Raw genomic sequence first — 16,730 nt, 5'->3', positions numbered from 1 at the left:
TCAATCCCCGGTCGAGGACACTGCTGTTGTACCCTTGAGCAAGGTACTTTACCTATATTGCTCCAGTAAAAAAAAAAAACCCAACTGTATAAATGGGTAATTGTATGTAAAAATAATGTGATATCTTGTAACAATTGTAAGTCGCCCTGGATAAGGGCGTCTGCTAAGAAATAAATAATAATAATAATAATCACATGACAAACAGCAAAAACATTTCAAACAGACTTTATTCAAATTATTATAATTAATAGTTTAATTTTTTTAATTTTTTTTACAGAAGCATTGGATTTCAAACACATCCTACCCCTTCCTAATGCAAAAGTAAAAACAGGTTTTAAAAAAAAAAAAAAACACTGAAGCAAAAAGCTGCGCCGTGTTAAAGAAACACAATTAAAGCTTGAAAACCTACAATTAAAACAAGAAAGGCAGCATTTCATTCTGCGTTTCTTTGTAAAAGATTTCGAAAGTTACAGTCGAGGATTGTAAAAATACAAACAAACAATGAAGCTGTGAAAGGAGTGCAGATATTTTAAGAAGCTCCCTGAGCCGCGACCCATTCCTCCTCCAGAGTCACTTCAGAAATCACAATTAAACCTACACTTCAAATCAAGCAGGACAGACTCTCTCTGCAGCAGCTGAGAAAAGGATCCATCTGTTCCAATCCCGTCTCTCTTGTTAGCTTTGGCTCCACAGATTTCAGGCAGTGCTGTCCAGTCTTTGAATAGCGGGGCCCCAGCCTGTCAAAGGGCTGGTTTCACCCCCCCTGCCTGTAGACTAGCTCTGTGTGTGCAGCCCGCAGCTCTGGCTGTGCTCCGTGCTCAGAGGCACCGCGTGGGAGGAGCCCCAGTCCCTCTCAAACACCCCCTGGAGCTGGCTCTGCACGGTGCCCTGCTCCCCCCTCCCTGCAGCCCCAGTCTGGTTCACCACCAGCCCCACACCGGCCGTCTGTGTGAAGTAACTCTCAGACCAGTTGGAGGTTCCTATGAGAGAGAGAGAGAGAGAGAGAGAGGGGAGAGAGAGAGAGAGAGAGCGAGAGAGAGAGGGAGAGAGAGGGGAGAGAGAGAGACAGGGGAGAGAGACAGAGAGGGGAGAGAGAGAGAGAGAGAGAGAGAGAGAGAGAGAGAGAGAGAGGGAGGGGAGAGACAGACAGGGGAGAGAGAGAGAGAGAGAGACAGGGGAGAGAGACAGAGGGGAGAGAGACAGAGAGACAGAGAGAGAGAGAGGGAGAGAGAGAGAGAGAGAGAGAGAGAGAGAGAGAGAGCGAGAGAGAGCGAGAGAGAGAGAGATCCGGGGGATTAAAACTAGAGGCGCGATCAAGCTGGCTTAATGGTAGCAGCTAAACTCAGACTGCAACGTTAAATCTATTTGTCATGTTTAAGTATCAATTCTGCTGCATTTTGACCCAAGACTACAGAATGACTTTCCTCTCCAAACCCATTTATATTTGCTGGTCTGTTCTGTGCCTCTGTGCAGTGTGTTTGTGTTTGTCTGTTTGTGTGTGTGTGTTTGCTGCTCTGGTCAGTGCAGTGTGTTTGTGTTTGTGTGTTCGCTGCTCTGGTCAGTACCTATGTAAGCCACACGGTCAGTCACCATGTACTTGGCGTGATTCACTCTGCTGAAGGGGATCGCCTCCTGCTCAGGGCTGGACGGGACGTGGAACACTTTCTGAAAGAGAAAATACAACAAATAAAACAAATCTGAAGGTCCAAGGCATCGGAGGCTGCTGTGCTCTGTGTGTGTGTGTGTGTGAGTGTGTGTGTCTGTCTGTGTGTGTGTGTGTGTGTGTGTGTGTGTGTGTGTGTGTGTGTGTGTGTGTCCGTGTCTGTGTGTGTGTGTGTGTGTGTGTGTGTGTGTCCGTGTCTGTGTGTGTGTGTGTCCGTGTCTGTGTGTGTGTGTGTGTGTGTGTGTGTGTGTGTGTGTGTGTGCGGCGTCTCCAGAACACAGATGGGTTATTCTTTTCAGAGAATATTTATCAGTGGAGGCACCCCAGTATGTAGATTTCATTATTATTGTGCACTGTCCCCAGTATTCAGGGTCAGTGTCTCGCACTGTCCCCAGTATTCAGGGTCAGTGTGTATTCCTGTGCGTGTCTCACACTGTCCCCAGTATTCAGGGTCAGTGTGTATTCCTGTGTGTGTCTCGCACTGTCCCCAGTATTCAGGGTCAGTGTGTATTCCTGTGTGTGTCTCACACTGTCCCCAGTATTCAGGGTCAGTGTGTATTCCTGTGTGTTTCTCACCACTTGCACGTTGCAGTTCAGGGGCTCCTGTCTCAGCACGCTCAGAGACTCCAGGAAGATGAACATGGGGTGGAAGGAGTGCTCCCAGCAGCTCACCAGCAAGCGCACCTCCACACCCCGCCCACAGGAGGCAGCACGCAGGGCAGAGTCCAGGGGGGGCCAGAACCTGGGAGGGGCAACTCTCAATTAGGATTGCATTCTGAATACGCACTGTCACACACACACACACACACACACACACACACACACACACACACTCACCCTCTGGGGCTGCAGTACTGGCACTGAGGCAGGAAGTCCATGACTGAGATGTAAACAAACTGCCTGGCATCTCCGATCACGCTGAGAATGGCGGCGAGGTCGTCCGTGCGTCCGTCTGCACACAGCGAGGGCGGGGCGCTCTGGAACACGGGGAGGGGTCTCAGAGTCACTCACAGGAGTGAAAACACAGGTTAGCTACAACATGCGTTCGCGTGCGTTTGAGACCCAGCCAGCAGCTCGGCACAGTTTCAATGGCTCCTCCTACACTCACCGACAGGTAGACCTCAGCAGCGACCCCGTTGAGTTTGAGCTGCAGGGGGCGCTCTTTACTGGAGCCGGCTGTGAACTCCCGGGGCCAGCGCTCAGGAATGGAGGCTCCGCTCTGACCCAGGGAGGAATACATCCTGAAGATCCGCTCCGTGTCTCGCGCCAGGCAGCTGCAGTTACTGACCGACACCGCCAGCTCCTTCACCTGCCCGGGGAGAGGGAGTGTTACTGAGGGGAGACCAGAAGAGACCGAGTCAAGCAGACCAGCGTTTGGGCTCCAGTGCTTCATCAGTGTTATTATTGAAACTAGAAGAGACCGAGTCAAGCAGACCAGCGTTTGGGCTCCAGTGCTCCATCAGTGTTATTATTGAGGTGAAGCTGGCAGGCTGTACCTGTGTGAGAGAGCGCCAGTCCATGTTGGCGCTGCCAATGTAAACGTGCTGCTTGTCCACGACCCACAGCTTGGTGTGAATGATGCCGCCGGTCAGAGACTTCAGATCCACGCCGCGCACCTCAGCACCTGCACACACACACACACATTTCAACAGACCCTCTCTGTCCTGCACTGTGCTGCTCAGCACCTCTCCCCTCCTCTCTGTCCTGCACTGTGCTGCTCAGCACCTCTCCCCTCCTCTCTGTCCTGCACTGTGCTGCTCAGCACCTCTCCCCTCCTCTCTGTCCTGCACTGTACTGCTCAGCACCTCTCCCCTCCTCTCTGTCCTGCACTGTGCTGCTCAGCACCTCTCCCCTCCTCTCTGTCCTGCACTGTGCTGCTCAGCACCTCTCCCCTCCTCTGTCCTGCACTGTAATATCAGATGGCTGCTCAGCACCTCTCCAGTGCCCCCCCCTCTCTGTACCTGCTTCCCGCAGCTCTCTGCTGTCCCTGTCTGAGTTCTCAGGGCTGTTCACCGCGATGCTGAGATTCACTCCTCTGGACTGTAACTGCAGGAGCTGCTCAAAGACCTGCCGGCCCTGAAATCAGAGACAAACAGACAGGAGATCAATTCAAACTCTGAGTCACCGTCCCAGAGAGCCATCCGAGCGGAGCAGCCGGACCCTCCCCCTGCTCTCTGCTCACCTGGCTGTCTGTGGGCTCCCTGTCTCTCAGGGTCAGGTAGAAGGCTGCTCTCTGCTCACCTGGCTGTCTGCGGGCTCCCTGTCTCTCAGGGTCAGGTAGAAGGCTGCTCTCTGCTCACCTGGCTGTCTGTGGGCTCCCTGTCTCTCAGGGTCAGGTAGAAGGCTGCTCTCTGCTCACCTGGCTGTCTGTGGGCTCCCTGTCTCTCAGGGTCAGGTAGAAGGCTGCTCTCTGCTCACCTGGCTGTCTGTGGGCTCCCTGTCTCTCAGGGTCAGGTAGAAGGCTGCTCTCTGCTCACCTGGCTGTCTGCGGGCTCCCTGTCTCTCAGGGTCAGGTAGAAGGCTGCTCTCTGCTCACCTGGCTGTCTGTGGGCTCCCTGTCTCTCAGGGTCAGGTAGAAGGCTGCTCTCTGCTCACCTGGCTGTCTGCGGGCTCCCTGTCTCTCAGGGTCAGGTAGAAGGCTGCTCTCTGCTCACCTGGCTGTCTGTGGGCTCCCTGTCTCTCAGGGTCAGGTAGAAGGCTGCTCTCTGCTCACCTGGCTGTCTGTGGGCTCCCTGTCTCTCAGGGTCAGGTAGAAGGCTGCTCTCTGCTCACCTGGCTGTCTGTGGGCTCCCTGTCTCTCAGGGTCAGGTAGAAGGCTGCTCTCTGCTCACCTGGCTGTCTGTGGGCTCCCTGTCTCTCAGGGTCAGGTAGAAGGCTGCTCTCTGCTCACCTGGCTGTCTGTGGGCTCCCTGTCTCTCAGGGTCAGGTAGAAGGCTGCTCTCTGCTCACCTGGCTGGCTGTGGGCTCCCTGTCTCTCAGGGTCAGGTAGAAGGCTGCTCTCTGCTCACCTGGCTGTCTGTGGGCTCCCTGTCTCTCAGGGTCAGGTGGAAGGCTGCTCTCTGCTCACCTGGCTGGCTGTGGGCTCGCTGTCTCTCAGGGTCAGGTAGAAGGCTGCTATCTGCACGCTGCTCTCTGCCTGCTCCAGCAGACTCTGCCAGGCTGAGAATATCGAGGGGAGCGCGGGGGCGTCGGGGGGGTACAGCAGGCCCACAGGGATACTCTCCAACAGGGAGAAGCTGGGGGGGGAGGGGTGAAAGAAGAGTTTATTTAGATTACTTTTTTTTTTTATTAAAAAAATATATATATGTCACAAAAGTGGACCTGCCACCACATCCCTTTTCACTTCACATATTGAAACAGTAGATCTGTTTTTAAACTGTAGAAAGTCAACGTTCGATGGCAGATGAGAAGCGGACGTCTCTCCAGCCCCTCCCCTACCTGCAGTCTGTGCTGCACGGCCCCTCGCTCTGCCAGGCAAGCCCCTCCCACAGGCCCGGGTACCAGTCACTGCCCAGCTCCCTCAGCAGCTCCGTGCCAGGGCCCGGGATCCCATGATGCACGGCGTACCAGCTCCCGCCCCCCAGGAGGAGGAGCCAGAGGAGGAGGGCGGAGAATCTGAGCCAGCGCTGAGGAGAGTCAGAAGAGATCAGAGGAGTCAAACAAATACACTGAAGAGATCAGAGGAGTCAAACAAATACACTGAAGAGATCAGAGGAGTCAAACAAATACACTGAAGAGATCAGAGGAGTCAAACAAATACACTGAAGAGATCAGAGGAGTCAAACAAATACACTGAAGAGATCAGAGGAGTCAAACAAATACACTGAAGAGATCAGAGGAGTCAAACAAATACACTGAAGAGATCAGAGGAGTCAAACAAATACACTGAAGAGATCAGAGGAGTCAAACAAATACACTGAAGAGATCAGAGGAGTCAAACAAATACACTGAAGAGATCAGAGGAGTCAAACAAATACACTGAAGAGATCAGAGGAGTCAAACAAATACACTGAAGAGATCAGAGGAGTCAAACAAATACACTGAAGAGATCAGAGGAGTCAAACACACACTGACACTGAGTCAAACACTAACACTGACACTGAGTCAAACACTCACACTGACACTGAGTCAAACACTCACACTGACACTGAGTCAAACACTCACACTGACAAACACTGACACTGAGACTGAGACACACACTCACACTGAGACACACACACTGAGACAAACACACTGTAACACTGAGACACACACACACACTAACACTGAGACACACACACACACCGAGACACACACACTGTAACACTGAGACACACACACACACTAACACTGAGACACACACACACACTGAGACACACACACTGTAACACTGAGACACACTCACACTGACACTGAGTCAAACACTCACACTGAGACAAACACTAACACTCACACTGAGACACACACACACACTGAGACAAACACACACACTCACACTGAGACAAACACTCACACTGAGTCAAACACACTCACACTGAGACAAACACTCACACTGACACTGAGACACACTGACACTGAGACAAACACACACTGTAACACTGAGTCAAACACTCACACTGAGACAAACACACTGTAACACTGAGACAAACACTCACACTCACACTGAGACAAACACTCACACTGAGACACACACTAACACTAACACTGAGACACACTCACACTGAGACAAACACACACTGTAACACTGAGTCAAACACTCACACTGAGACAAACACTCACACTGAGACACACACACACACTGAGACACACACACTCACACTGTAACACTGAGACACACACACACGGAGACACACACACGCGGAGACACACACACACACACTGTAACACTGAGACACACACACACACTAACACTGAGACACACACACACACTGTAACACTGAGACACACACACACACTCACACTGAGACACACACACACACACACACACACACACACACACACACACTAACACTGAGACACACACACACGGAGACACACACACACACTGTAACACTGAGACACACACACGCAGAGACACACACACACACTGTAACACTGAGACACACACACACGGAGACACACACACACACACTGTAACACTGAGACACACACACACACACACACACTGAGACACACACACACGGAGACACACACACACACACACACTGAGACAAACACTCACACTGAGACACACACACACTGTAACACTGAGACACACACACACACTAACACTGAGACACACACACACACACACACACACTGTAACACTGAGACACACACACACTGAGACAAACACACACACGGAGACACACACACACACACACACACACACACTAACACTGAGACACACACACACACTGTAACACTGAGACACACACACACACTCACACTGAGACAAACACACACACTGTAACACTGAGACACACACACACTGAGACACACACACACACAGTAACACTGAGACACACACACACACACACACTGTAACACTGAGACACACACACTGTAACACTGAGACACACACACACACTAACACTGAGACACACACACACACACACACACTGTAACACTGAGACACACACACTGTAACACTGAGACACACACACACACTGTAACACTGAGACACACACACTGTAACACTGAGACACACACACACACACACACACACACTGTAACACTGAGACACACACACACACTGTAACACTGAGACACACACACTGTAACACTGAGACACACACACACACACACACACACTGTAACACTGAGACACACACACACACTGTAACACTGAGACACACACACACACACACACACACACACACACACACACACTGTAACACTGAGACACACACACACACACACACACTGTAACACTGAGACACACACACACGGAGACACACACACACACTGTAACACTGAGACACACACACACACAGTAACACTGAGACACACACACACACAGTAACACTGAGACACACACACACACACACACACACACACACACACACTGTAACACTGAGACACACACACACACTAACACTGAGACACACACACACGGAGACACACACACACACACACACACACACTGTAACACTGAGACACACACACACACAGTAACACTGAGACACACACACACACACACACACACACACACACACACACTGTAACACTGAGACACACACACACAGTAACACTGAGACACACACACACACACACACACTAACACTGAGACACACACACACACAGTAACACTGAGACACACACACACACACACACACTGTAACACTGAGACACACACACACACACTGTAACACTGAGACACACACACGGAGACACACACAGAGACACGCACACGCACCAACAGAACTGACTGTGGCTGCTGCATTTATTGTTGATTTTACAGAATATTCAAGGCCGGCCACACTCTCTTACCACTGTGCTAAGTTTGCACCATTTTTGTGTGAAGTGAAAAACGAAGATACTAAAAGTTAGAAGAGCAGCAGAAACAGTGAGGCACGCACAATCCACACACACACACACACACACACACAATACACACACAAAGTTAGAAGAGCAGCAGAAACAGTGAGGCAAACACAATACACACACACAAACCACACACACACACAATACACAAAGTTAGAAGAGCAGCAGAAACAGTGAGGCTGCACGACGGGCTGTCCTTACCGCTCGGCCAGGGCTGGCTGGGGGCGGAGCTCCAGAGAGATTCGGGGCTTTCAATTCGCTCTGGACCACGTCCATCTGCAGCACAACAAGAAGCACCTTCAACACCGGGCTGGGTACCGAAACACACACACACACAAACACAATACACGCACACAACACACAGACACAACACACACACACACACACACACAACACACAGACACAATACACACACACACAATACACAGGGCTGCGTGGCAATGCACTGCCCCCTTTACACAACACACACACACACACACACACACACACACACACACTACACACACACACACAGGGCTGCGTTCAGAAACACTCAAATAAACTGAATGGATTCAGTGATAAACGTTTCCACTCGACACAGAGAAAGACTTCGGCCATTGAATTTACTCGGTTTCTTTCAGCAGCTCTACGAATAGAAATGAACTTTAGAAAGAGCAAACGTGGATTCTCACAATTCCCTCTTTGCAAGTCGCGCTGCGTTCCAGTTTCAACATGAAAGAAAACACACTGGAAGAGATAAGGAGCCCGAAAACAAGCAGAATAATCCCATGCAGGCAACACGCAGGTGCAGTGAAGCTCGAATCCACTGCGAAGACTGCTGAGCAACACAAACAGAAATTTCAAACACAGCATGTTTAAATACAAAGCTACCTCACCCTCTGCCTGGAGAGATCCAGCTGTATGGAGCTCAGTGGAGGTGCAGAACCTCTCTGAACAGAACCACCAGAATCCCTCTGAACAGAACCACCAGAATCCCTCTGAACAGAACCTCTGAACAGAACCACCAGAATCCCTCTGAACAGAACCACCAGAATCCCTCTGAACAGAACCACCAGAATCCCTCTGAACAGAACCACCAGAATCCCTCTGAACAGAACCTCTGAACAGAATCGCTCTGAACAGAATCCCTCTGAACAGAACCACCAGAATCTCTTTAAACAGAACCTCTCTGAACAGAACCACCAGAATCCCTCTGAACAGAACCACCAGAATCCCTCTGAACAGAACCACCAGAATCCCTCTGAACAGAACCACCAGAATCGCTCTGAACAGAACCACCAGAATCCCTCTGAACAAAACCACTGAACAGAATCGCTCTGAACAGAACCTCTGAACAGAATCGCTGTGAACAGAATCTCTTTAAACAGAACCTCTCTGAACAGAACCACCAGAATCCCTCTGAACAGAACCACCAGAATCCCTCTGAACAGAACCACCAGAATCCCTCTGAACAGAACCACCAGAATCCCTCTGAACAAAACCTCTGAACAGAATCGCTGTGAACAGAATCTCTTTAAACAGAACCTCTCTGAACAGAACCACCAGAATCCCTCTGAACAGAACCACCAGAATCCCTCTGAACAGAACCACCAGAATCCCTCTGAACAGAACCACCAGAATCCCTCTGAACAGAACCACCAGAATCCCTCTGAACAAAACCTCTGAACAGAATCGCTGTGAACAGAATCTCTTTAAACAGAACCACCAGAATCCCTCTGAACAAAACCTCTGAACAGAATCGCTGTGAACAGAATCTCTTTAAACAGAACCTCTCTGAACAGTCACCTGAATTGCTCCGAACAGAACCGCTCTGAACAGAACCACCAGAATCTCTTTAAACAGAATCTCTTTAAACAGAACCTCTCTGAACAGAACCGCTCACACACTCTGCAGAACACAGATAAGTTTCTGCCAAGTCAGGTTCTTAGTAAACATACAGGGCGGGAATCCCCTCCGTTGAGTCTTCAGCCCCTCCTCGAGAAAAACAGTTATTTCAATTTGAAAAAAAACAAAACACATTTTTGTTGCTCAACTGAAAGCCTTTCAGCTCCGACAGTCGGTTTTTATTATCTTGAAACCCACTTCCGCTTTAGAAAAAAAAAAAAAAAAAAACCCTAAACGCACTCCAGCTGCAGACCCATCGGTGTGTGAATGTGTGTGTGTGTGTGTGTGTGTATCAGTGTGTGTGTATATCAGTGTGTGTGTATATCAGTGTGTGTGTGTGTGTCAGTGTGTGTGTGTGTGTGTGTGTCAGTGTGCATGTATATCAGTGTGTGTGTGTGTGTGTATCAGTGTGTGTGTGTGTATCAGTGTGTGTGTGTGTGTCAGTGTGTGTGTGTGTGTGTATCAGTCTGTGTGTGTGTATCAGTGTGTGTGTGTGTGTCAGTGTGTGTGTGTGTGTGTGTATCAGTGTGCATCAGTGTGTGTGTGTGTGTGTATCAGTGTGTGTGTATCAGTCTGTGTGTGTATCAGTGTGTGTGTATCATTGTGTATCAGTGTGTGTGTGTATCATTGTGTATCAGTGCGTGAAACACTGTAAACACTACAGCCGACCTCTACATTTCACAGGCGTTTCTTTGACAATGCAAAAACATTTAGGAACAATAATCCATACATCCAACATGGTTTACAATGATGTGCCACACCATGCCAATAAGCTTGACCACGCTCTCACTGCTCCTCGTCACACCGTGCCACGCTCTCACTGCTCCTCGTCACACCGTGCCACGCTCTCACTGCACCTCGTCACACCGTGCCACGCTCTCACTGCTCCTCGTCACACCGTGCCACGCTTTCACTGCTCCTCGTCACACCGTGCCACGCTCTCACTGCTCCTCGTCACACTGTGCCACGCTTTCACTGTGTCACACCTTCATGAGGGGTGTTTAAATGTTTACACTGTGAGCTCCCCTGTTATTAAACAGACAGGAGGAGGAAGCGGCCCCGTCACTAACCTGAGTCTGCAGTCCCGCTCTCTCCTGCCTCTCCTGTCTGGCCCCTGGGGCTGAGGGGAGCCTCTCTGGGGGAGCAGAGTCCAGCTGCGGGGCTTCAGATCGGAACATCGTCTCAGCAAATCCCTCAGGGGCGAGAGCCAGGCCTTCAGACACAGCTCCTGGTCTAGAAGAAGACCTCTCCAGAGCAGCTCCTGGTCTAGAAGAAGACCTCTCCAGAGCAGCTCCTGGTCTAGAAGAAGACCTCTCCAGAGCAGCTCCTGGTCTAGAAGAAGGCCTCTCCAGAGCAGCTCCTGGTCTAGAAGAAGGCATCTCCAGAGCAGCTCCTGGTCTAGAAGAAGACCTCTCCAGCGCAGCTCCTGGTCTAGAAGAAGACCTCTCCAGAGCAGCTCCTGGTCTAGAAGAAGACCTCTCCAGCGCAGCTCCTGGTCTAGAAGGTGGCCTCTCCAGAGCAGTCCTCTCAGGCCTCCTGGTCTCTGGTTCTGAAGAGGCTTGTGGGTTCGAGGAGGGCCTCTCTGCTGCCTCGCTGGCCTCCCTCTTGAGAGCCGAGGGCACTCTGCAGACGGGCGGGTGGGGGGGCTGCTTGGCTGGGGGGGGCTCCTGCAGTATCGAGGGCGTTCGGGCTGCAGGGACCTGCTGTGTCGTCTTCAGTGCTGCTGCAGGGTCAGGATCGATTGGCTGCTCCTCAGGTTCAAGCTTCAGTCTCTCCAAGACCACCGTCGGAGACTTCAAATAATAACAAACAAACAAACAAACAAACAAACAAACAAACAAAATCAATCTTCTTTCCATCCCTGCCTGACGCTGCGTGCACAAGAAAACTGAGAACGACCCGTCGAGCATCTCCCAGAACAATCCACTTAGAAACACTGAAACGAGCTTCGGAAACTCAACAACAAACACACACTAAACAAAACTTCAGAAACTCAACAACAAACACACACAAAACAAAACTTCAGAAACTCAACAACAAACACACCCAAAACAAAACTTCAGAAACTCAACAACAAACACACCCAAAACAAAACTTCAGAAACTCAACAACAAACACACCCAAAACAAAACTTCAGAAACTCAACAACAAACACACCCAAAACAAAACTTCAGAAACTCAACAACAAACACACCCAAAACAAAACTTCAGAAACTCAACAACAAACACACACAAAACAAAACTTCAGAAACTCAACAACAAACACCCCCAAAACAAAACTTCAGAAACTCAACAACAAACACACACAAAACAAAACTTCTCTCAATGTTTTTTTTTTTTTTTTAACTTTTTTAAATGTACTGCTCAAGCGTGAATCCCATCATTTAAAATGAATGAATCTACCCCAAGCCGTGCCTCCAGCTGGACCCTGTCGCTGGTCCCGGTTCTGGTGCCGTGCCGGCCGGCTCCCTCCGGTTCAGGGTCGGGATCCCCGCTCCGATGCGCTCGGATGCTTCTCCGCGGCTGCAGTTCCCTCCACTCCTCCGCTCCCAGGGGCGCCGGGTAAGAGACCGCCGACACCGCCTGGGTAGAGAGAGAATCGCTTCATTACCACCCAGCAGCACGCTTCCTAATCCGCTCCCACACACTGCCCCCGAGTACCACAGAGTGCCCCCAAGTACCCCCAAAGTACCACAAAGTACCCCCAAGTAACCACAGAGTGCCCACAAGTACCCCCAAAGTAACCACAAAGTACCCCCAAGTAACCACAGAGTGCCCCCAAGTACCCCCAAAGTAACCACAAAGTACCCCCAAAGTACCCCCAAAGTAACCCCAAAGTACCCCAAAGTAACCACAAAGTATCCCAAAGTAACCACAAAGTACCCTAAAGTACCCCCAAAGTACCCCAAAGTACCCCAAAGTAACCCCAAGTAACCACAAAGTAACCCCAAGTACCCCCAAAGTAACCACAAAGTACCCCCAAAGTACCCGCAAAGTACCCCCAAAGTAACCCCAAAGTACCCCAAAGTACCCTAAAGTAACCCCAAGTAACCACAAAGTAACCCCAGAGTAACCACAAAGTATCCCAAAGTAACCACAAAGTACCCTAAAGTAACACCAAAGTACCCCAAAGTAACCCCAAGTAACCACAAAGTAACCCCAAGTAACCACAAAGTACCCTAAAGTACCCCCAAAGTAGCCACGAATTACTCCAAAGTACCCACATCCTGCCTCAAACAATCTTCAAAATAGCATAAACAGCAATGCACGTAACGTGTTTCAGACCTGACTTCATTCAAGTCGGTAAAGGTTACGGAACGGTATGGCTGACTTGATTATTATTATTATTATTATTATTATTATTATTATTATTATTAATATTTTATAACTGATAAAACGTCCCCCTGGTAGATGTACACTGGTCCTGTACTCACCTCCTCGGCCGTGACAGAGATCTCCCGCAAACGAGATGAGCGTCTCACGGGGGTCTGCGCCCGGTCTCCCCTCCTCCTGTCACCCATCCACCCGAGATTATTACACGAATAAACGTTTTAATACAAAAATAACAGCCAGGAAAAAAAAAGAGTCGGTTTGTTTGTTTGTTTTAAACACACAGATTGCGTTTGCTACGCGTGCCGGCGCTTTATTTAAAAACGAAGTTTCATGACGTTACGAACTCCCGCACGGCGCTCCGAAATAATAAAAACAGAAACACAGCCGCTGTGTTTAAAAGAAACCAAACCTGCCGCGTTTCAAACCGTCCGCCGCTCCCTCCCTCCCTCCGATCACAACTGGAGGGCGACCTTCTCTTAAAATACAGACACGCGTTTATTTCGCTAAAACTTTTACAAGTGAAGTGTGCTGCTTTACTGCCGCCTAGCGGAACACAACCCCTTACTTACTGTGAAATAAACTCTCGACAGATTCAAAAACACAACGTATTTGTTTTTAGTTTCACTGAAACTAGAGTTTAAACACGGGCTGAACCTTTTAAACACCGCGCTTGATCCATTTAAAATTTAAAAACTATTTAATGTCCTGTTCAATATCAGTTTTTATTTTTATAATATACAACATAGTGTATCTCTCAAATTCACTTGGGTCCATTTTAAACACACACACACACAATTATATATATATATATATATATATATATATATATATATATATATATATATATATATATATTGAATTAATTATGAAAAATGTGACACTCACTTTTTTAATTTTGTCGTGTATTGTTGTACTCGACCCATCCTCTACTCGCTGTGAAGCTCCGCGTTACTTGAGAGGAAACTGACACCCGCTCCAGTTTTTAAACTGTGACTTTTGAATTTAATGACACACTTTTTTTTATTTATTTCTTTGTTTTGTTTTGTTTGTTTCCATGTATTAGTAACGGTTGTTTTCCCGGCACGTCAGATTCAATAGAGATCAATCAGACCTTCACTCCTCCGCTCGCCAGACGGCGCTCCTCCCGCTCGAGACCTCGCGCGCGCTCGCTCGCTCGTCTCCTCGGCGCGCGTTGGTTTGATTCGTTTTGAAAAGATTCAAATTTCAAAAGGAAGCGCCGCAGCCAATGACTGTTCAGCCTGATGCCACGTGATCACGGACTGCGGTTTCAGACACGTACCCGCCGCCATGTTAGGAAGGGCAGCCTGTGGCGCTGCGCTGTGCGATGCCTCTGTCTGAGATCTCATCAGCTTGGATATCGTGTTCGATGCGGGCTCAGGGGTTATTCTTGAAATGTGTTTTTTGTTTACGACTGTAAGTTGCCCTGGATAAGAGTGTCTGCTAAGAAATAAATAATAATAATAATAGATAGAAATAATAATAATCACAGCGCTCCTTGAGCGTTCATGACGTATGCTCTATTTCTGCGAAGTTATCTGTTTGACTTTTATGGTTCAACACAAACAGGCGTTTTTTTATTTTTTTTCTGGTCAGTGGTTCGTGTCAAAGAAACGTAGGATTTTTTTAAATTAACCTCAAAATTTGAACCGAAGTGTTAATTTTTATTTCTCTTGGTCTAGTCGAGCAGCTGTGCCCCAACCTGCAATGGCGGTTCAAGGCTTCACTTTTAATCACCTGATCAGCTTTTTCGGGACGGGATTCAGAGACCAGTCTATTAGTAACGCTGCGCTGTAATCGCGAGGGACGGGATTCAGAGACCAGTCTGTTAGTAACGCTGCGCTGTAATCGCGAGGGACGGGATTCAGAGACCAGTCTGTTAGTAACGCTGCGGTGTAATCGCGAGGGACGGGATTCAGAGACCAGTCTGTTAGTAACGCTGCGCTGTAATCGCGAGGGACGGGATTCAGAGACCAGTCTGTTAGTAACGCTGCGCTGTAATCGCGAGGGACGGGATTCAGAGACCAGTCTGTTAGTAACGCTGCGCTGTAATCGCGAGGGACGGGATTCAGAGACCAGTCTGTTAGTAACGCTGCGCTGTAATCGCGAGGGACGGGATTCAGAGACCAGTCTGTTAGTAACGCTGCGCTGTAATCGCGAGGGACGGGATTCAGAGACCAGTCTGTTAGTAACGCTGCGGTGTAATCGCGAGGGACGGGATTCAGAGACCAGTCTGTTAGTAACGCTGCGCTGTAATCGCGAGGGACGGGATTCAGAGACCAGTCTGTTAGTAACGCTGCGCTGTAATCGCGAGGGACGGGATTCAGAGACCAGTCTGTTAGTAACGCTGCGCTGTAATCGCGAGGGACGGGATTCAGAGACCAGTCTGTTAGTAACGCTGCGCTGTAATCGCGAGGGACGGGATTCAGAGACCAGTCTGTTAGTAACGCTGCGCTGTAATCGCGAGGGACGGGATTCAGAGACCAGTCTGTTAGTAACGCTGCGCTGTAATCGCGAGGGACGGGATTCAGAGACCAGTCTGTTAGTAACGCTGCGCTGTAATCGCGAGGGACGGGATTCAGAGAGCAGTCTGTTAGTAACGCTGCGGTGTAATCGCGAGGGACGGGGTTCAGAGACCAGTCTGTTAGTAACGCTGCGGTGTAATCGCGAGGGATGGGATTCAGAGACCAGTCTGTTAGTAACGCTGCGGTGTAATCGCGAGGGACGGGATTCAGAGACCAGTCTGTTAGTAACGCTGCGGTGTAATCGCGAGGGACGGGATTCAGAGACCAGTCTGTTAGTAACGCTGCGGTGTAATCGCGAGGGACGGGATTCAGAGACCAGTCTATTAGTAACGCTGCGGTGTAATCGCGAGGGACGGGATTCAGAGACCAGTCTGTTAGTAACGCTGCGGTGTAATCGCGAGGGACGGGATTCAGAGACCAGTCTGTTAGTAACGCTGCGGTGTAATCGCGAGGGACGGGATTCAGAGACCAGTCTGTTAGTAACGCTGCGCTGTAATCGCGAGGGACGGGATTCAGAGACCAGTCTGTTAGTAACGCTGCGCTGTAATCGCGAGGGACGGGATTCAGAGACCAGTCTGTTAGTAACGCTGCGGTGTAATCGCGAGGGACGGGATTCAGAGAGCAGTCTGTTAGTAACGCTGCGCTGTAATCGCGAGGGACGGGATTCAGAGACCAGTCTATTAGTAACGCTGCGCTGTAATCGCGAGGGACGGGATTCAGAGACCAGTCTGTTAGTAACGCTGCGGTGTAATCGCGAGGGACGGGATTCAGAGACCAGTCTGTTAGTAACGCTGCGGTGTAAT

General features: G+C 49.6%; 1 protein-coding gene across 4 annotated transcripts; it reads right to left on the bottom strand.

The window, feature by feature from the left end:
• Positions 1-209: 209 nt before the first annotated feature.
• Positions 210-14,841, bottom strand: LOC131730505 (5'-3' exonuclease PLD4-like). Of its 4 annotated transcripts, none has more exons than XM_059020545.1 (14): positions 14,270-14,839; positions 13,486-13,561; positions 12,455-12,634; positions 11,122-11,844; positions 8,369-8,443; positions 5,102-5,289; positions 4,731-4,899; positions 3,625-3,739; positions 3,160-3,287; positions 2,772-2,972; positions 2,501-2,640; positions 2,240-2,405; positions 1,566-1,665; positions 210-980 (listed from the first exon to the last, which is right to left on the bottom strand). In XM_059020545.1, the coding sequence occupies exons 1-14, from the start codon at positions 14,305-14,307 to the stop codon at positions 775-777; spliced, it is 2,505 nt and encodes an 834-aa protein (XP_058876528.1). In that variant the 5' UTR covers positions 14,308-14,839; the 3' UTR covers positions 210-774. The 4 variants fall into 4 exon arrangements, with proteins under 4 accessions (XP_058876528.1, XP_058876529.1, XP_058876531.1 ...); XM_059020547.1 differs by having other exon boundaries at positions 781-980; positions 1,591-1,665; XM_059020546.1 differs by lacking the exon at positions 8,369-8,443 and having other exon boundaries at positions 14,270-14,841.
• Between the last annotated feature and the right edge of the window lie 1,889 nt (positions 14,842-16,730).

The sequence above is a fragment of the Acipenser ruthenus genome, unplaced genomic scaffold, assembly GCF_902713425.1.
Source record: "Acipenser ruthenus unplaced genomic scaffold, fAciRut3.2 maternal haplotype, whole genome shotgun sequence".
Lineage (NCBI taxonomy): Eukaryota > Metazoa > Chordata > Actinopteri > Acipenseriformes > Acipenseridae > Acipenser > Acipenser ruthenus.
The sequence above is the reverse complement of the archived record's forward strand: the minus strand, read 5'-3'. Positions and strand labels throughout refer to the sequence as shown.

Excerpts from the sequence above, each read along its gene's own strand:
- LOC131730505 (XM_059020545.1), bottom strand. The coding sequence starts at position 14,307 with ATGGGTCGAGTACAACAATACACGACAAAATTAAAAAA. Across the intron at positions 13,562-14,269 it reads TACACGACAAAATTAAAAAA|GAGGAGGGGAGACCGGGCGC; the intron begins GTGAGTGTCACA and ends GATGGGTGACAG. Across the intron at positions 4,900-5,101 it reads CCGTGCAGCACAGACTGCAG|CTTCTCCCTGTTGGAGAGTA; the intron begins GTAGGGGAGGGG and ends CTCCCCCCCCAG.